Source organism: Lipophrys pholis (genome assembly GCF_963383615.2).
Source record: "Lipophrys pholis genome assembly, chromosome: 14".
NCBI lineage: Eukaryota > Metazoa > Chordata > Actinopteri > Blenniiformes > Blenniidae > Lipophrys > Lipophrys pholis.
The window spans coordinates 791911-812277 of NC_137633.1; the positions used below are offsets into that span (position 1 = coordinate 791911).

Consider the following 20367-nt stretch of genomic DNA (forward strand, 5'->3'; position numbering starts at 1 on the left):
TCGTCATCACTTAATAGCATGATCAAAAGTAATTCGATTACAGTAAAGCATTACTTCCTAATGGCAGCTATGACTATTTTAAAAACATCTATTTTATATGACACTTTATTGACACACACTTAAAAGGTTTACACCATTATATGAGCGCTGGTTCGAATCTTTGTCGAGTTTGCATGTTCTTCCTGAGCTCCTGTGTGTTTTCTCAGATCAATCCATGCATCACAATTAAACAAGATGATTGGAGAAAGTAGCCGGCCCCTGTTCAAGACCCCCGGCTCCCCCCAGCTCCCCCCCTCGGGGGTAAATACAGTGCTATAAAATAAAATAAAAAAATAAAATAAAATGTTGGCAGTGAGTCTGAGCAGGATAAAGTGTCTCTAGCAGATTTATAGAAATGGAGCTATGGACCCACCTGAACCCCCTGCAGCCGGTCTTCTAAAGAGTGCTGACTCAGAGGATTCAGCAGCTTCTGCCTCTGCTGTCTGATCCACTGCTGCAGGTCTTCACTCTGCCTCCGGAGCTCCTCCAGGTTCTTCTGAGCTTCAGCCTGAGCTTCAGCCTGAGCTTCAGCCTGAGTTCCACCCTGAGCTCCACCCAGAGCTCCAGCCTGAGCTCCAGCCTGAGGTCCAGCCTGAGCTCCAGCCTGAGCTCCACCCAGAGCTCCAGCCTGAGCTCCAGCCTGAGGGCCAGCCTGAGCTTCAGCCTGAGCTCCAGCCTGAGCTCCAGCCTGAGGGCCAGCCTGAGCTCCAGCCTGAGGTCCAGCCTGAGGTCCAGCCTGAGCTCCAGCCTCCTCTGCAGCCTGCAGCAGCTTCTTCCACTGAGCCTCCACGTCTCTGAGCGTCTTCTCCACCTCCTGCTTCAGGTTGTGGTTCAGCTCCTCCTGCTCACACAGACTCCGGCTTCGCTCTCCAAGCTGCTTCAGCAGACCGTCGCCCTTCAGTCTGGAGTCCAGCACAGCCTGCAGACGGAAAACTACTCTGAATCACGTTCTTTCTTTCTTTCTTTTGTCCTTCGCTTTCTTTTTATTAGGTTTGTATGTTCATTCAACACAAACACCTCAGGTGTCAGGAAGTTATGAAAGGAAGAAGGAAGTTATGAAAGGAAGAAGGAAGTTATGAAAGGAAGAAGGAAGTTATGAAAGGAAGAAGGAAGTTATGAAAGACAGAAGGAAGTTATGACAGACAGAAGGAAGTTATGAAAGACAGAAGGAAGTTATGAAAGACAGAAGGAAGTTATGAAAGGAAGGAAGTTATGAAAGGAAGAAGGAAGTTATGAAAGACAGAAGGAAGTTATGAAAGACAGAAAGAAGTTATGAAAGGAAGAAGGAAGTTATGAAAGAGAAGGACGTGATGGAACCACTGTGGTATCCTCAGGAAGACGAGCCCGTCGGGGCCGGACCTCCAGCAGCGAGTGTCCTGCTGACCTGAGCTCGGTCCTTCCTGTCCTGGCTCGTGGTCTGGGGGTGTTGGAGGGGTTCCCCAGTCTGCCTGATCCAGGTCCTGGTGATCTGGGCCTGGTTCTGGAAGCTGCTGCACTCCCCCTGCAGGGCGCTCTGGGCCTGGGCCTGTCTCTGCAGCTTCCTGTAGCGCTGGATCAGGTTGTCTCCGTCCTTCAGGAGGCTTTCTCCCCGGACGCCTCGTCTGCGTACGGACGCCAAGAGCTGGCCGAGCGCCTCGGCTCTGCTGCTGATCAACAGAGAAACTCACAGCATGAAGACAAGCTGCTTCTCCCTGCTTCATGGGACAACGTACCAACACACACTGTCACTTTGAAAACAAACACTCCAGTTCAAACGATGACAGAACTCATCCGTTTGCAGTTGAAATCTAATTTTTTTGCAGAACATTAGAACCAGGCAGTGATCAGGATGAAACCATCAGGAACATTAGAACCAGGCAGTGATCAGGATGAAACCATCAGGAACCCCCCCCCCCCCCCCCCCCGTGGATCTCACCTCTCGTCCTGCAGCTCTTCCAGAAGGTTTGGTTTGAGCTCCTCGGTTCCTGCAGATTGTTTCTCTTTCTTCTGAAGCCACTCGCTGAAGCTGTCATGATGTTTCTGCAGACTGGAAACACAAACACGCGGTGAGCTGAGGCCACGGCTAGTCTCACCTGTGCAGGTGAGCTCTGACGCCCTGAGTGTCAGTGTGTCACCTGTGCAGGTCTGTGAGCAGCGCCTCCATCTGCTCCTGCCTGGTGCTGCAGTGAGCTCTGAAGGTTCCCACCTCCTGCTGCTGCTCCTGCAGCCAGTCGCTCAGGTCGGAGGTCTGCTGGGCCGGAAGCTGCTGGACGCCTCTCATCAGCTGACCTCTGAGCTGCTGCAGACGGCGCTCCGCCTCCTTCGACTTCAGGAAGCTCTGATGGACACGAGAGAGAGAGAGAGAGAGAGAGAGAGAGAGAGAGAGAGAGAGAGAGAGAGAGAGAGAGAGAGAGAGAGTCGTCAGTCTGAGTTAAACCTTCAATATTTCCGCTGCTCTGAATCCTGCAGTTATTAGCAGCTCTATCGTTCCCTTGAGCTCATGCACCGTGGAGCCGTTTCCTCTGATAATCAGTATTTAATTCAGATTTCATGGCTGAATGTATTGATGGATCCCTCCATCCTGCCGGCGTGTCCACTCACAGTCAGCCGTTGTACCGACGTTTCCACGTCCGCTCTCCTCTCGGGGTTCTCGAAGCACTCATTGACGGACAGCTGGAGGTCCTGGAACCATTTCTCAAAGGACTGCTTCTCATCTGAGGAACAACCACAAGAAACTGAAGAGGACAGAGAACAAAGGAACTGAACTCCTTTCATTCAGGCTGTTGGGGAAGGTTCTGGTTACAGATGATTTTACTAAATCCCTCCACAACAGGATTAGTTCTTATTCTCAGAGTTCTAATGGATCCATGGGGCCTCAGCAGGGTGGAGGTGTGGCTGCTGACCTCTGATGACCTTGAGCAGGCCCTTGTCCCTCTCCTCCCTCTTCAGGTGGATCATGTCTTTGGTGCGGTTGATGGCGTCCTTCAGCCGGCTGCAGTCCAGCGACAGCACCTCCAGCAGCGGGGGGCTGGCCACCCGGGACACCAGGCCCACCTCCTTCAGCACGGCTTCGGCCTGCTCCTCCTGGGCCTGCAGGTCCTCACTCAGCTCCTGGAAGGAGGGAGGAGCACAGCGGTGAGGAGGCGGAGGCGGGGCGAGCTGGGGAAGTGGGGGGTCCAGCATGTACCTGAATGAGGGATTCGAACGTCGGCCCGGCAGCGTCGACCGCCTGGATGCCGCTCTGCAGGTTCTCGGTGGCCGTCTGGCATTCCTCCATCTTCTCTGAAATGTGTTTCTTCAAAGCCAGAAGCTCCTCAAACACGTCGGTGCAGTCGGAGAAGAGCTCCTTCACCTGGTCCAGACGCTTCCTCAGCTGGCTCTCCATCACCTGGAGGGGGGGGGGGGGGGGATTAAACTACTGTTTAGACAGACGAAGAAGAGACTGAGGGAGGAAAGAAAGAAGAGGAAGAGTTGATGTTTCTCCTCACCTGTAACTCCAGAGGAGCTTCTTGACTCTGCAGCATCTCCTGGATCTCCTCAGACTTCTTGTGGAAATGAGCAACGTTCTCCTCGTTGGCATTGATCTCATCCTGCACAACAACACATACGTTCATGTGTCCCACACTGTCCGCCACGCTAACGATGCTAAAGCTAACGCTACAGCGGGTCACCCTCTCACCCTCATGTCCACCACTTGCTGTTCGCTGTGAAACGGATTTCCTTCTGCAAACTGTGTGAGTTTGAATGCAGCCCAGTTGTCCACCTCCCCACCCAGCGTCAGCTGCTTGTCCCACAGCTCCAGCGCCACCCGCAGGTTGTCCATGTACGTGTCCGTCTTTTCAGTCACCTAAAAAAAAAACAGGTTATTTTGATTTATAATTCTGTATTAAAGGCGCAGTTATATAAGACTGATGTAATGGCACTTTTCACCCAACAACAGAGGAAAGGAAAGTAGAGAAAGGACAAAAAGAAATGAAAGAAAAAAAGGTACAAAAAGAAAGAACTAAAGAAACAAAAATATATGACAGAAAGAAAGGAAGAGAAAGTATGATAGAAAAAAGAGCAAAAGACTGAAAGAAAGAAAGAAAGCCCAGAAAAAAGAAGGGGTACAGAAGCAGTCGTCCTCACGTCCAGCCAGCCGTCCATCACACTTTCTGCTTCTCCTTCAAATGTCGAGTCGCCGCCGTCGCTCAATTCCTTCAGTTCAGACTGGAGCTGCCGGCAGACGCTCCTCATCTCCTCCATCGGAGCCCCGAGACCCGACAGCTCCTGCTTGATGTCTGCAGCCTGAAGACACACACACACACACACACACACACACACACACACACACACACACACACACACACACACACACACACACACACACACACACACACACACACGTCTCAGATGGTGTGTCCTGTGCCGGGGCAGCAGACGGTGGAGGTGGAGGTGGAGGTGGAGGTAGTAGAGGGGGAGGACAGTACCTTGCTCAGGCTGCGCTGCAGGTTGTCCCTCCCCATGTAGGACGCCTGCTCGCCGACCGTCTGCTCTGCCGTCTGGATGCAGTTGTTCAGCTGCGAGCGACAAGTCTGGAACTTCTTCAGCAGCTCCAGCAGAGTGTTGCACTGCCTCCTCCTGGACACACGGAGGAGACGCAGATCTCGGCAACTTTTCTTATTTTTACTAATGTGAGCCGGCGGGTGTTTGAGTGGTGACCGACCTTTCAAAGAACATCTTCTGGGTCTTCTTCCACTCGCTCTCCAGCTCCTCGGAGACGATCTCCTCTCCATGTTGGTCCTGAAGCTCTCGCAGGTTCTGGATCTCCGAGTGCTGAGTCTGCAGCTGCAGCTCCAGATCTGACAGAGCTCGCAGTCTGGAAGAAGGGAGGAGGAGGAGGGAGAAGAAGAGGAGGAAGAAGGAGAGGTTCATACACCAGGTCAGGAAGGAGACACTCTGTCAATCTGTCAGGAGAGATTTTCCTTCAAAACTAACAAACTTGTTCCTACGGGTCACTTCACTGTCACTCCATCAACCAGAGGATGGAAATAAATAGAACAGGAAGAGAGGGAAGAACAAAGAAAGAAGCACAGAATGAAAAGAGAGAAATATGAAAGAAAAACTGAAGAAATAAAAGGGAATGGAAGAATGCAACCAAACAAGAAGAAAAACTATGAAAGAAAGAAAAGAGAAAGAAAAGAAAACACAATAGTGTTAAAAATAAAGGAAGAGAAAAAGAGGAAAGAAACAAAAAAGAAATGAAAAGGAAAAATACAAAAACAAAGAAAGATCAGAGGAATAAAAAAGAATGAGAGAAAATAGAAGAAACTAATAGTGGCGTAGAGACATTAACCTCAGCTGCACGGCGGGGATGGACGCCTCCTGCAGGCTCCGCCCCTCCAAGCTGCTCTGAAGCTTCCGGAGCTCCAACAAGGTGCTTCTGGTCCTCAGACCTGGAGGTCTGCTCCTGTCCCGGCCCGCCGGACCCCCGGTGGGAGCCCCAGCTGGAGCCCCAGTGAGACCCCCAGCCGGTCCCCCGGTAGGACCCCCAGCTGGAGCCCCAGTGAGACCCCAAGCCGGTCCCCCGGTGGGACCCCCAGCTGGAGCCCCAGTGAGACCCCCAGCCGGTCCCCCGGTGGGACCCCCAGCTGGAGCCCCAGTGAGACCCCCAGCCGGTCCCCCGGTGGGACCCCCAGCCGGACCTCCAGCCGCCTCTTCCTCCATCTTCCTCACACCTGTTGGTCGGCTCCTCTCCCTGGCGGCCGGCCCCCCCGCCGGGGCCCCGTCGGCCTCCTCCAGCCTCCTCAGCAGGGCCGTCACCATGTCCAGGCAGGAGGCCGGCGCCCCGTCCCGGGTGACGGTGAGCCGGGCCCCCTGCAGAAGCAGGTCCAGTTGGGGAGCCTTGTCCTTCAGGCTGTCCACGCTCTGCCTGGTGGCGGCCATCTTGGAGCGGCGGTCCTGCAGGGCAGCGGGCTCACTGCAGGGGGCGTCCTGCACGGCGGAAATGTCCTCGTCCACGGTGCGCAGCGACATGAGGAAGCGGTCCAGGGCGCGGGCCGCCGCCTCGCTCTTGCGGACCTGCTGGCCCAGCTGGTCCAGGCTGGCCCGGTGGGTCTGGACCTCCCGCCTCAGGGGGAAACACTCCCGCGGGTCCAGGTCGCTGGACTCTGGGTCCAGACGGGACAACTGGTCCAGCTCGCTCTGGATGTTATCATCCAGCTCCTGCAGCAACACAAACAAATCAACAACACAAAAAAATCAACAACACAAACAAACTGACAACAAAACAGCATTCACATCAACACAACAACAAAACAACAACAAAAACAAACAAACACAAGACAAACAAAACAACATTCACATCAACACCAACAACAACCAGAATGCTACCAGAATGCTACCAGACCTTGATGTCTCTCAGGATGTTGCTGTTGGCCAGGCTGAAGGCCGTCACGTCTTTGGGTTGCCTCAGGTACCGGTCCAGCCGCTCGGAGAAGTCCACCATGTGGTTCTCGGTGGAGTCGATCTGCCGCAGGGCGGCGGCCAGCGAGTTGCCCCGCCTCTGCAGGCTGGACTGCTGCTGCCGCCACCGCTCCTGAAGCTCCGCCCTCTCCTGGTCCGGAACCGGGGGGCTGAGCAGGCTGAAGTCCGACCACAGCGACTCTGTCTCCTGCCGCAGACTCTGGGAACACAAAGGTCAGCAGAGGTCACCGTGCGGTGGTTCCTGATGTCCTGGATGAGGGTTCCGGGCGGTGTTGGAGTTCAGTGTGACGGTACCTGGATCTCCTGCAGTCGGGTGTGCAGACCTTTCAGAGACACCGAGTCTGACGGCACCTCGGAGATGCTCTGCTCGTTCTTCAGCAGCTGAACCTGCAGGTTCCTCTTCCAGGTCTCATATCTGCACATTTCACAGCAGAAGAACAGTCAGATCAGAAAACAAGAGCCGCTTCAGTGAGGAAGGAAATCCAGTGGGGTGGACACAGCGTCTGTCTCTTCCCTCTAATACGTTCTCTTTACACAAATCATCAACGGCCCTGAAAAGAACCCAACATTACTACAAATATCCAGAACTTCATAGAAAACCAGCTGAAGCTGCATCGATAACGATCCACATTTCTATGGAAAATTTCATTATCTTGACTCTTTACCTCAATAATAATATTTCTCGTTAGCGAGCTAACCAACTAATTAATAATAAGAAAAAAGAAAAAAGCTAATAAGACTAAAAGTTAATGAGTGAATTATTAACGCCAACAGCTGGATAGAACAGAACAAAATGCAGGAAAAATGATAAATACATTTCTATAATATCGAATATATTTATCAGCTGGGGTTAAGCTTGTTAGTTATTGATGCTGTTAACCAGGTAACTAGTCTGATTAGACTCAATATCTACATCGATAGTGAGGTCGATAGCTACTTAGCCAGAAATACAGCTAAGATGATCATTACAAAGCTGGGAAGTAAGAAACAAAAAGTAATAAAGAAAAACAAAAGAGGGAAAAGAAAGACAGAAGACAAAAGGAAAACTAAAGAATAGTATATGTCATTGGTTTATTAAAAACCAAAACCAATCAAAGCTGGGTAAATAAATCAATCCAGCACACAGACCTCTGAACGTCACTCCAATAATAATAATAATAAATGAAAGTACTCCTACTTTTCTGACGAGTCTTTCTTGGTGATTTCTTCCTCTGCAGACGCTTGTTGTTCCACAGTCGATGTTTTTACAGAAACCTGGGCAGAAAGCAGGTTAGCTCAATTCATAGGAAACATTAATGCATAAGAGCAGGAAAAGTTGGTCCGACAACCTCAGTTCAGCCGAGAAATGCTTGAAAAAGTCTGTAATTATTTAACACACCTCGGCTTTAATTGGCTCCTTCTGTTTGGAGGCGTCTTCACCGAAGGCCAGAGAAATCCTTCAAACACAAATCACAGCAGGTACTGTAACAGTCAGGAGCTCCAAGACGAGCGGAAAAGACAGAACAGATTAAAAAAAACATTTAAAATGAACTAAAATGTCTAATTCAATGTCATATAACTACAAAAACAACAGAAAAAGATTAGCCCTTATAGCATTAGCATTGATTAGCATTAGCAACATTCTGGTGGCTACTTAAGATGCTATAGAGAAATAATCAACGTAATGGCAATGTAATGGGTTACTGTGATGCCGTAAAAACTTAGTAATTACTTACTTAAGTTCTAGTCACTGGATTTTAGCATTAGCTTTAGCATTGGTTGAAGCTAATAATTTTAGCGTGTATAGTTCACTTAATCCTGAACTAACTCAGTCATCCCTATTCAGTCCCACTGCAAATAGCTTTAGCCTGTGATTAGCACTAGCTTTAGCCTGGGATTAGCACTAGCATTAGCCTGGGATTAGCACTAGCATTAGCCTGGGATTAGCACAAGCAGCTTTAAATAAAAGGTTACATGTTGGGTTATAGAGCAAAGTCTTCCTGTAAAACCACGACTTCTGCTAGAATTACTCAGATACAGTGACTGAATGTTGGCTGACAAATATCGAGCATCCCCCCATCTAACATATAGATTACAGAGCATCTTCCTCCTCTAACATCAGATTACAGAGCATATTCCTCCTCTAACATCCAGATTACAGAGCATCTCCCTTCTCTAACATCAGATTATAGAGCATCTTCCTCCTCTAACATCAGATTACAGAGCATCTTCCTCCTCTAACATCAGATTACAGAGCATATTCCTCCTCTAACATCCAGATTACAGAGCATCTCCCTTCTCTAACATCAGATTATAGAGCATCTTCCTCCTCTAACATCATATTACAGAGCATCTCCCTCCTCTAACATCAGATTATAGAGCAGGTTGGAGTTTCACCTCCTCTGGGGGTCTCACCTGGATTCGGGGGCCTCCTGGTCTCCACTGAACTGCCTCTGGATGGCTGCCAGCCTCGTCTCACACTCCCGGAGCTGGGTCTGGGCCAGGCGGTGAGCTTCCTCGGGGCTCAGGGTGTCACACAGCTCCTTCAGAGCCTCCAGGTGCTGCTCGGCCTCCGAGATGTCCCGGTAGAAGCAGGCCTGGAGCACAGGTGAGCAGGTCAGCAGGTGAGCAGGGGAGCAGGTGAGCAAAGGGTTTAGGGTCTCGTATGTTCAGACACTTTCCCACCACCACACATTTCTGAGCAGCACAGTACAAAGTACCAAAGCAGCCCCTAGATGGCAGCACCCAGCAGAAGAGCTGCAATCAACACCAAATTAATACTGTTCCCTGACCCACAGCAGGTAAAGTGGGAGGGGCTACATGAGCAGAGCGGGGGGGATGGGAGGAGTTACATAGTCAAAGCAGGTAAAGTGGGAAGGGCTGCACCACCAGAGCAGGTACAGTGGGAGGAGCTACACCTTCAGTACAGGTAAATTGGGAGGAAGCCCGCTCCCAGCCGCCCACAGTGGAGGCCTGGTGGTTTATGTACCTGAGCTTGGTTTGCTAAGTCGTGGCTTAAATGAGTCTCACACTGCTGAGCCGCAGCGTTAAAACGTGTCCTGGTTCTGTCAAAACATTTCTGTTTCATAAAGGCTGAATTCTCAGCCTTCACTACCTGGAAACAGCCAAACACAATGCAAACATTATATCATTCAGAACATGTCGTAAAAAGCTGTAGCAGTTGCTCATTATCATAAATGCTACCTGATCACAGATTTATAGAACAACCATATATAACACGTGTTATAAAGCTGTGGCCAACTTTTTCTTGTGAGGGAAGAACAATGTGTGTTTTGAGCGTGAAGGCTGAAGACTCATCATCAGATCTACGAACTGGACATTAGTTGATCAACTGAAAGCTCAATCTCTTTCCATGACCATGAAGTCCAGCACAATTTCTTCAAGTCAATAATCAGACCCTGAGTGTTCCTCACATGTATTTCTGTAGAATCATATGTGTGTACTTAATCTATCAATCTATCTGTATTTATCTAATATAAATATTGTTAAACATGCACTGGTTTTTATGAAAAGCTCTGAAGCTTGCAGAGAGAGCCCCTACCTCCCACTGTGCCCTGACAGACTGGGTGAAGAACTCCATGTCTCTGAGCTGAGAGGGAGGACAGAAGGCCTCCATGCCTTTGGCCGCTCGCAGGAACTCCTCCAGCAGCTCTGGATCCAGAGTCCTCAGAGTCTCCTGAGGAGAACAACCAGAGACACACCTGCTGAACTGCTTCCGGTATATCACAGGGCTCCACAGTTAAATCCAATCCTCAAAGCATGTGGACGAACGGCGGACATGCAGCATCAAGGTTTACCTCTTTCAGTGAGGCTTGATCGGAGGACACAGATTTGTCTTTGAGGACGCTGATGGCTTCCAGGATGTGCGCCTGCAGGCAGTGTTTGGCCTCCTCGAAGCCGTTCCTGGCCAGAGCCTGAGCCTTGGCGTAGGCCTCAGTGTACGTCTGAGAAGGAGCCTGGGCCAGAGTCAGAGGCTTGATGCAGAGCTCGGGGGACTCGGCCTGGACTTCAGGTAACACACTGACCTGAGGCGTCTGGCCCAGAAGGTTTGGGTGGGTTTGATTCCCGGCCTGCGGACGTGACTGAGCCTTGGAGAGGCACGATGGCTCCGACTTGGGTGGAGTTGGTGCCTGAGCCTGTAGCTGTGTCCGAACTTTGGGTTGGGGCGCTGACGGGGGCTTGGGTTGGCTTTGAGACTGAGGTTTTGTTTGAGGTGGAGGCTGGTGTTCAGGTTCGGGTTCAGGATGAGGCTTGTGTTGGGGCGCTGGTTGAACCTGAGCCTGTGGTGCTGATTGGACTGATGGGGGCAGATGTTTGCTCTGTGGGGCAGATTGCTGGAAGTGAAGGGTTGACTGGGGCGGCTGGGTTTTAGCGTGGGGCTGTGTCTGCATGTGGGGCTGGACAGGAAGACGTGGCGGCTGCTGAGCCAGTCCATACTGCGGGGCCTGAGGCTGATACGACTGTGCCTGCCGTGGAGGCTGGATCCAGGTCTGAGGAGGAACCGGGCCTTGTTGTGGTGGAGCCACGTTATAAGATCTCATCTGGGGGTGTTGCATGGGACTTTGGGGCCTCGTTTGGGCTTGAACCCAGGGTTGAGCTTGTGTTTGAGGCTGAATATATGATGGCCCCATATGTGGGTACCCATGGGGACCGATCTGGGGCCCCTGCTGGGCCCACTGCGGTGCAGCCTGGACTGTTGGATAAGGTGGACCCTGTGGAACTGGACCAGTTTGAGGAAACGGTTGGGGACCAGGATGCCTTTGCGGAGGAATAGGTTGGTTTTGTGACCCTGGTTTTTCTGTCCACTGCTGTGATGGGGGCGGAGTCTGGGGGTAAGTCTGGGGGTAAGTCTGGGGGTAAGGCAGGGGGTGAATCTGGGGGTGAGTCTGGAGGACAGATTGGGGGAGAAGCTGGGGGTGATTCTGGGGGAGAGTTTGGGGGTGAGCCTGGGGGACAGATTTGGGGTGAGGCTGGGGGTGAGTCTGGGAGTGAGTTTGGGGGAGAGACTGGGGGTAAGTCTGGGGGTGATACTGGGGGTGTGTCTGGGGGACAGATTGGGGGTGAGTCTTGGGGAGAGATTGGGGATGAGTCTGGGGGTGAGACTGGGGGAGAGTATGGGGGTGAGTCTGGGGGTGAGATTGGTGGTGAGACTGGGAGATAGACTGGGGATGAGTCTGGGGGTGAGACTGGGGGTGAGTTTGGGGGTGAGGCTGGGGGTGAGACTGGGGGTGAGTTTGGGGGTGAGACTGGGGGTGAGTTTGGGGGTGAGCCTGGGGGTGAGGATGGGGGTGAGTATGGGGGTGAGATTGGGGGAGAGACTGGGGATGAGTCTGGGGGTGAGACTGGGGGTGAGTTTGGGGGTGAGACTGGGAGAGAGACTGGGGATGAGGCTGGGGGTGAGACTGGGGGTGAGTTTGGGGGTGAGACTGGGGGTGAGACTGGGGGTGAGGCTGGGGGTGAGACTGGGGGTGAGTTTGGGGGTGAGGCTGGGGGTGAGGCTGGGGGTGAGACTGGGGGTGAGTTTGGGGGTGAGGCTGGGGGTGAGGCTGGGGGTATCCCTGAGGGTAAAGCTGAGGAGGGGCTGTTGCCCCTGGCTTCTGGATTGGAGACAGTGGGGACGAGCCTCTTACTTGAGTCCAAGCCTGCATTAGCCCTGGGGGGGTGTGGCCTTGGGGGGGGTACTGAGGCATGCGCTGCCCCTGATGTTGGACTGTGGGTGGGGCTTGATGCTGGATCAGAGCATGGGTCTGAGTTGGCCCGGTTATTGGCTGAACCGGGGTTTGAGGGTGGGTCTTTGGCTGAGGATGACCCTGGGCTCCTGATTGGCTGTGGGTCGGAGGAGGAACCATTGGCGGTGCTTGGATCTGGGTCTGGGTCTGGGTCTGGGTCTGGGTTTGGGTCTGGGTCTGTGTTTGGGTCTGAGTTTGGGTTGGTGGCTTGGGGGATGGAGGTCTAACTGGGGACCAAGACTGTGGGTGAGTCCGCAGCTGAACGTGGGACGGTACCGGAGGCTGGCTCTGACCCGGTACCGGAGGCTGCATTGGGGATGGGGGACTAGCTTGGGGCCTCGTCTGTACTTGAACCAAAGCTGGGCCGTAAGCTAGACCCCCAGGAGGACCCTGTGGCTCCACAGTGGGCCGAGGCCTTGTGGGGACTTGTGATGGGGGCTGAGTCTGGGTCTGTGGTGGGATCAGTGACTGTGTCTCCATTGGGACTTGAGGCTGAGACGGACTTTCTGGTTGACCTTCTTGACCTCTGACTTGTGGTTTGGTCTTCAGGGTTTTCTGGGTCTCTGCGGTCTTGTGGGGTCCAGTGGGGGTCTGCCCTGGAACCTTAGCCTGAACCACAGTCTTACTGTCTGACTGTGTCGGTGCTTGTTGCTTCTGCTGTTTCTGTGGACGTGGTTGTTGTTCTTGCCGCTGCTTCGTGGACCTCTGAGGTTTTCCAGAGGACACCTTAGCAGTTTGCTCCTGTTGCGTCTCTGAGGACACAGGCTGAGCTGATTGTGTTTCTCCTGATTTCCTCTGCGCTAAAGTCTGAGCCTGTTCTGGACTGGCCGCTTGGGTGTTCTGTCCTGCGGCTGGTTTCTGAAGCCAGGGCCGATTCTTCATGGCCTGACTCTTCCTGCTCTGCAGCTCCTGTGAACTCAGAGGTGTTTTCTTCTCGGCCGGCTGCTCTGGTCTCTGTGTGATTTGTGTTTCCAGCTGTGCCCTGGTTCCTGGGCTCTGCCGCCCCTCTGCCGCCGCCGGCTCCACCCTCTGTTGTTCCTGCTCCTGCACGGGCGATTGTTGTTGTGTTGGCATTGACTTGGGTTGCTGTGATTCTTGTAGTTGCTGTTCCTGTTTGACTTCTCGCTGTTGTTGTTGTTTCAGCTTTTCTTCCACCTCCCTGCTCGGCCCTAGTTGCAGTTCCTGCTGCTCCAGTGTCTGAGGCTCCGGATTCTGTTCAGAATTTAGAGACCAAACCTGAGTCAGAGATTCAGGCGGGGACTTCCTCATGTGTGTCACTGCTTCTGCGTAGCTATAAGGCATCGGAGGCGACGCCGGGGAGGTCATCTTCTCCCCTCTGTCGTCCTGCACAATTATTCTTGGCACGAACATCTCTGGTCTCTGCTGTCCAGGCCTTTCTTTCTCCTGGATGAAGACCTTTGATGGAGGACTTTCCTCTGGAGGACTTCTGCTTCGGTCTCTTCTGGCTCCCAGGCTGCTCAGCAACCCAACCACTTCCTGCAATTTCAATCATATAAAAAAACAACATTTTCATTCATTATAGTGTTTACTACTTTTGTTCCGAGTTGAGATCAGGTCAAAGTTGATAATCCTGATTTTCATATCCTGTCACAGCTGACAGTTCTGGCCGGGATACTTCTTAACACAGCCCACTGGGTGTTTATTATCATACTGTCAGTGGAAAGTTCACAAATAAGCAGAAAGCAGAGAAACAGCTTTCCGCTTGTATTTCAGTAATAACAGACTCCTGTAAGATGATCGCTGAATCACAGACCAGAGGCACATGTATGAGTCTGTAAATTAGAAGACCTGACAGACACGGAAGATTTTCAAGAAGTGATTATCTTCAGAACACGGATCAGAAGCTGTCACTGAAAAGAATGGAATTAAACTGGCCTGTGACTGAGCCACAGCAGCTCGGACTCGGTCCTGCATGGCGGAGGCATGGAGGTACTGGAGCGGGGAGTTCCTCTGACTCGTCATGACCGTCACCTGGAGGTCCTGCTCCTCTGTTACCACCTGGCCCTCCAGCTGGAGACCCCTGGAGATGATGGCCTGCAGAAACAACCACAATCAGGAGGTCCGGAGTGTTTGCCGGTTGAGTGGAGGACCCGGTGCTTGGAGGATGGTCTTACTCGGGCTCGCGGATCCTGGCCCTTCTGTTTCTGCCGGTCGGAGGCCCTCAGCAGCTGGTACAGCTCCCGGGCCTCCGACTCCCAGTGCAGCAGCTCAGCCAGCCGGCTGTCCAGGCCGGACACGCTGTGCTGCAGCTCCGCACACACTTGTTCCGACTCAAACAAGGTCTGCATCACCTGGAGCAACACACACAATGAGAGGAGCATCTAACCCTTCGCAAAGGCTTCAGAAAACAAGAAATGCTTCATACTTCAGGTATCGCCAGCTTCACTTTGTGCAGCTGATCAGCGGTGCAGTCAGGAGACGGAGTCAGAGCCTCCAGATCCACCTCTCTGATCCTCATCATGATAAACTGAAACAGCAACAACAAGCTGTCACGTCTCATGGAGAGAAACTCGAGCCAAACAAGAGGATGGAACGCCTGGCTGATGGCCTCTGACCTGTAATCTCTTCCTGTAGGAGCGTAGAGGACCGGCCACGACCTCCACAGGCTCTTTGAGGAGCAGCGTTGCTTCTCTGATCAGAGCCTGGAGGTCCTGGGCTGAGGACTGCCGGACCGAGCCGGGCTCAGGCTGCCTCTCCTGAACAGAGACACAAACAGGACATAACAGAGCTTCTGCAGGAGAAAGACAAGCAACGGTCCAGTTTGTTGATTTGAGGATATGGTTTTTAAATATGATTTAATTTAGCATAAGATTTCGAAAACACCCGTTTAAAAACATTTCTAGAAATTATTTTCAGGGTTTAACAGATGGATGGATGAGAAGATGAAGAGATGATAGATGGATGAATAGGTGAAGGTCCCGGGTGTAAAACAGGTGCTTCGTGTTGATCCTTTGATCCTCTGTTGGATATTTCTGTCCTCTGTTCTGAGAAGGTCTGTTGTCTCAGAGGACAAAGCTTTTTAATTATGCAAGTATAAAACAGCTCAGTTCTTTTCAGGCTGACAGACACACCCTGACCGGTGTGTGAATCACCGCCTCAGCCTGAGAACTCTCCGGCCTGCCATCGGCTCCCACACCCTGGTACCGGTGTAGGGTTTCTCACCCTCCAGGTTCCGCTGGTTCTCTGACTTACGTTCCTCCGGACGTACTCCGCCCACTGCAGGTTGAGTCTGCGCAGCTCCTCCGCCAGGCTGTGGGCGGTCTGCGGGTCGGTGGACTCCATCAGGAGGCGGCCCGTCTCGTTGAGGTGGTCCCGGCGGGAGCCCCACTCCGACAGGGACTCTGATGAAACCTGAGCAGGAACAACCACCAGAACCACCGTTCAGTTCTTCTACATGTTTCCCAACGTGAACAACGGGACCCGTCTCAGGATCAAGAACCAGAATCGTTCACTTTTAGACATCTTGAAAATGATTTACACAAAAACATCAGAACTGCTACAAAGATATAGTTTCTCTGTCGGGCCACTAGAGGGTGTAGTTTTAATGTAACACAAAGAACGGTATGCTGTAAGCACTGAAGCTCTTTCAAACTTTCTCTGCAGCAGCAGCGTTTCAGAAAACCTGCGTTTCTCCCATTTTCACAAAGACAGAATTGAAGCACTTTCAAAAGTTGTGTTGTCCCTCATTTTTAGCAAGACGCAGTTGGAGTGTTTTTGAAAAGGTCCATCATAGGAGCCGTTTAAAAATGTCGTGTTTTCAGTTCCTGTCATGAAAACAGACGCCCGAAACGCAACAAAAGTTTTCTGTTTTCAGGTGAAAAGATTGCAAACGGGGCCTAGAACTGCTCTGGGACGTGTTAATCAGAGCGCAGGGGGTCTGAAGACTTTCCCGGAGGTGATCTGGGGTCTCCAGACGAGGAGAGCTGTGAATGGCGGTCTAGTCTAGTCAAACACATTTGTCCCGTCTCCCCGTACCTCTGCTCTCCGCTCGTGGCTCAGTGCTGCAGACCCCTGAGCCAGCCAGGCCTGCAGGGAGCTCAGGCAGTCGGTGTACGAGTCCCAGGCAGACAGGACCCTCCCCATGGTGGTCTTCACCTTGGTCACCTCCTCCAGAGCGGCAGCGCTTTCCTGCTCCAGCTGCTTCACCTGCTCGCTCACCTGGTGGTATTCTCCAGCTGGCCACACAGTCCACATCACAGTTAGCCACTGTTAGCCGCGGAGTTAGCGTCCTTTAGCTCGTCACACTCACCCAGGGCAGATTTGCTGGAGTATTTCTCAGAGATCTGCTTCAACTTGCGAAGAGACGCTTCCAGTAAAGTGGGCAGCTCCTGTCTGTTCACCAGCTCCTGTGTTCATAAAAGAGCAGGTCAACCCTCTACGGCTCACCAGCGGCTTTAAAAACAACGCGTGAGAAAAACTAAGGAGTTTGTCTGTGATGTGACGTGAAGGAGTTTGATTCCAAACATCTCCTCTGTACACTGTTTGGCAAACTGAGGCTTTATTTCCTCAGGCTAATTCATGTCCGCTGCACCCGGAGTGGAAGATATTCATAGCATTGATTTTGGCGGTGCAGCTAATCTGTTAGCCAGCGGCGTGAGCATGCAGCAAAGCAAATATACATTTAATTTAGCACGCAAGCATTATCTAGCAGTGTAGCAAAACTGTTAGCATGTGCTGCTGGGAAGAAAATATACACAATTACAATGGTGACCAGCAACTTTTTATTTAGCATGCTAATGTTAGCTTGGTACTGCGGCTAACCTATTAGCATGTGCAACAAGCGTGCAAATATGCACATTTGACAAACATCAAGTAATAATTGCCAACATATATACGTATATATTAAGCACATGAGCTAAATGATATCAGTAACTAATTTATTAGCATGCGCAAAGTTATGAAAGTTACTACAAGTTAAAATAAACCATATTATTGTAGCATGTTAGCACAACGAGGATGTTCACAACTTTCATACGATTTAATCACAATGCTAACATTTCATTTCGTATGCAAGCATAATATTTAGCATTGCTGCAAATCTGCATGCAAACCTGCAGAGCTAGCATAGCATATTGGAATACGCCGTTAGCCTGTGAAAAAAGTAAATACAGCGATCAAGACTGTCAAGTCAAACCCAGTTAATCCTGGCTTCCAGCCAAACACGCCCCTGGGCAGCTTCCAGGAACCGGCAGCTTTTCAAAATGCCAAATCAGAGCAGGATTACTCACCTGCCATTCATGCAGTAACACCCTGACGGCCTCCGGAGAGAGGTACGGTCGCTTCCAAACACGGAGCTTGGTCTGGATCTGCCCCAACACATCCAGCACGCCGTGGCGGTGCTCCCGGTACTCCAGTTTGATGCCATGGTACTTGGCAGTCACTCTCACACTCGTGAATCTGCGCACAAGTCCCAAAGAAGGAGCACAGATTCATTTCCGGGCCTGGGGTCCACCATCAACCACAATGTGTGTAGCATGACTCAGCAAAAATCAAACCACCCCCGCACACCATTTCCCATGGAACTAGAATGCCTCAATTCCACTGCACAGAATGAGATGAGACGGCACGGTACGGCGCCACACGGCACAGCACGGCGCGGTACGGCACGGCACGGCACGGCACGGCACGGCACGGCACGGCACGGTACGGTACAGTGCGGTGAGGCGCGGTGCGGTACAGTGCGGTACGGTACGGTACAGTGCGGTGAGGCGCGGTGCGGTACAGTGTGGTACAGTGCGGTACAGTGCGGTACCGTGCGGTGAGGCGCGGTGCGGTACAGTATCTGCAACGAGTGGATTCAGGTTGGGTTCTGGTGAGTTTGTTTTGGGCTCAGGGTGTGTTTTGTGGGGTCCAGTTGTGCTCTGGTTGTGTCTCGGTTGGGGGAGTCATGAGTTCTGTTGGGTTCTGTTGGGTTCTGTTGAGTTGTGGTTGGGGGGTTCTGTTGGTGTTCCGGGGCCCCTTTAGTTCCTTCAGTGTGTCTCACCTCCTCTTGAGCTCGTCCATCTTCTCTGAGGGAACCAGCATGTTCCCGTCCTCGTCCTGGTTCTGGAAGCTCTGGAACGTCTTCAGGTGCTGCGGCATCTGCTCCAGACAGAGCTGCAAACACAGCATGGTGTCAGACACACACACACACACACACACACACACACACACACACACACACACACACACACACACACACACACACACACACACACACACACACACACACACTCTCTCTCTTCTTACTCGGAGCAGCTCCTGCTTCTCTCTGGCCTGGTCTGCAGCTCTGCCGTGGTCCTGAGGTTCTCCTTCCTCCTCGGAGAGAGCGCCCTCTGTCTTCATCAGCCAGTGGGCCACCGTGTGGAGAGGGGGGGGCAGACTCACATCCAACTCGACTCTGTACTCACGCAGCTACACACACACACACACACACACACACACACACACACACACACACACACACACACACACACACACACACACACACACACACACACACACACACACACACACACACACACACACACACAGAGGAAGGAGTCACTTTTCAACACAAAATACAGAAAATCTGAACCTAACCGATTATGCTATGCTATGCTATGCTATGCTATGTAATGCTATGCTATGTAATGCTATGCTGTGTAATGCTATGTCATGTAATGCTATGCTGTGTAATGCTATGCTATGCTATGTAATGCTATGCTATGTAATGCTGTGTAATGCTATGCTATGCTATGCTATGTAATGCTATGTTATGTAATGTGTAAAGCTATGCTATCGTGTGGCATGCTCCGCACCTTTTCTGTGAGGTTGTCCCACGCCTCTCGTAGCGCTCGCTGCTCCTCGCTCAGCTTCGCTGTTCGTCTCATGGCAGTGAGCAGAGGCATGATGGGACGGCGCTGCTCGTTAAAAGACACCAGGAAGGTCTGAAACACCTGGAACGACAAACAAGAGATCAATACTGATGCTAAGCTAACACATGCTACGCTGCTGCTGAAGAGGCGCTAGCAAATAGCCACCAAGCACGTAGCATTTTATAAATGTGCTTTTTTCCCTGCAGTTTCTTTTAAAGCGATTTGTTGTACTTTGTTTTTTAAATATAAGGTTTTATTTGTATTCATCAGGGAAAAAAGTTCCATTGTACTTCTCAAGTTAATAAACGTCTACGAGGCACTAACTGTAACTAAGAACTTGGACATCACTGGTAAACAACAACAACAACAACAGTAATGTAGTGGAGGATGTAGTGTGGTCTGTACGTGGTATCTCTCAGAGTAACTCTCGCCCTGCGTGGAGTCCCAGCCCTCCAACAGCTCCTGGTAGGCATGAAGCAACCAGCAGGTCACTTCCTGAGCTTTACGGTCCGGAGTCACCTGCAACACACACACACACACACACACACACACACACACACACACACACACGAGACAATTCATAACTCACCTTCTATCTCTGAGTGTTTAATGTTTTCAATTCACATTCCGGGGAATTTTCTCCCTGAAACCTGATTGTTTCTCTTTGAGAAGATGTGAAAGGATCAAATGGATTCAAGTCAGAGTGGAAACGTAAATAAAGTGGAGCAGAGAAGAGAAGCAGACGTCTTCAGCATCCAGACCGCCGGGCAGTGTGTTACAGGAGGGTGTGTGTGTGTGTGTGTGTGTGTGTGTGTGTGTGTGTGTGTGTGTGTGTGTGTGTGTGTGTGTGTGTGTGTGTGTACCTGTCGGAGAGGCGAAGCAGATATAGCAGGTGTGTAGTGGACAGGCAGGTTGACAGGAGAAGGACTCAGAGTCTGAGAGGAAACACACACACACACACACACACACACACACACACACACACACACACACACACACACACTGTGATGTCCCACTTCCATTCATGCTAAAGTGAGAACTATATAATTTAAAGTGTCACAAATTAAAAATAATAATATTTTAGACAACACTAGAAAAAATATTAATTCATAATATTCAATAATTGGTTTGCTTTTGCATCATAAAAATGTTTATTAAGATATGTCATTAAATGAATAAAAAAGTAAAATTAATGATTTCACAAGTATAAATATTAAATTATATTATTAGTTGTATATTTATTAAAACAACTGTGTCATAAAAATGGAATAAAATAAATACATATATTATATTCAACA

General features: G+C 51.1%; 1 protein-coding gene across 1 annotated transcript in view; it reads right to left on the reverse strand.

The window, feature by feature from the left end:
• LOC308119657 (uncharacterized protein) overlaps positions 1-20367 on the reverse strand; it is a gene marked incomplete at both ends in the record, with an annotated part of 110077 nt that overhangs the window by 76431 nt on the left and 13279 nt on the right. The window contains 34 exons of the mRNA XM_080479805.1: positions 413-958; positions 1424-1682; positions 1955-2065; positions 2154-2356; positions 2620-2732; positions 2922-3129; positions 3206-3406; positions 3507-3608; positions 3698-3865; positions 4147-4305; positions 4488-4638; positions 4724-4876; positions 5354-6222; positions 6407-6682; positions 6778-6898; positions 7661-7737; positions 7862-7919; positions 8878-9059; positions 10025-10159; positions 10281-10973; positions 11045-12080; positions 12166-13709; positions 14109-14267; positions 14348-14524; positions 14599-14700; positions 14789-14929; positions 15426-15584; positions 16209-16408; positions 16483-16579; positions 17462-17630; positions 18217-18314; positions 18462-18626; positions 19013-19150; positions 19475-19588. Of these exons, the coding sequence (XP_080335931.1) occupies positions 413-958; positions 1424-1682; positions 1955-2065; positions 2154-2356; positions 2620-2732; positions 2922-3129; positions 3206-3406; positions 3507-3608; positions 3698-3865; positions 4147-4305; positions 4488-4638; positions 4724-4876; positions 5354-6222; positions 6407-6682; positions 6778-6898; positions 7661-7737; positions 7862-7919; positions 8878-9059; positions 10025-10159; positions 10281-10973; positions 11045-12080; positions 12166-13709; positions 14109-14267; positions 14348-14524; positions 14599-14700; positions 14789-14929; positions 15426-15584; positions 16209-16408; positions 16483-16579; positions 17462-17630; positions 18217-18314; positions 18462-18626; positions 19013-19150; positions 19475-19588 (9084 nt within the window). The remainder of the gene's footprint in view (positions 1-412; positions 959-1423; positions 1683-1954; positions 2066-2153; positions 2357-2619; positions 2733-2921; positions 3130-3205; positions 3407-3506; positions 3609-3697; positions 3866-4146; positions 4306-4487; positions 4639-4723; positions 4877-5353; positions 6223-6406; positions 6683-6777; positions 6899-7660; positions 7738-7861; positions 7920-8877; positions 9060-10024; positions 10160-10280; positions 10974-11044; positions 12081-12165; positions 13710-14108; positions 14268-14347; positions 14525-14598; positions 14701-14788; positions 14930-15425; positions 15585-16208; positions 16409-16482; positions 16580-17461; positions 17631-18216; positions 18315-18461; positions 18627-19012; positions 19151-19474; positions 19589-20367) is intronic.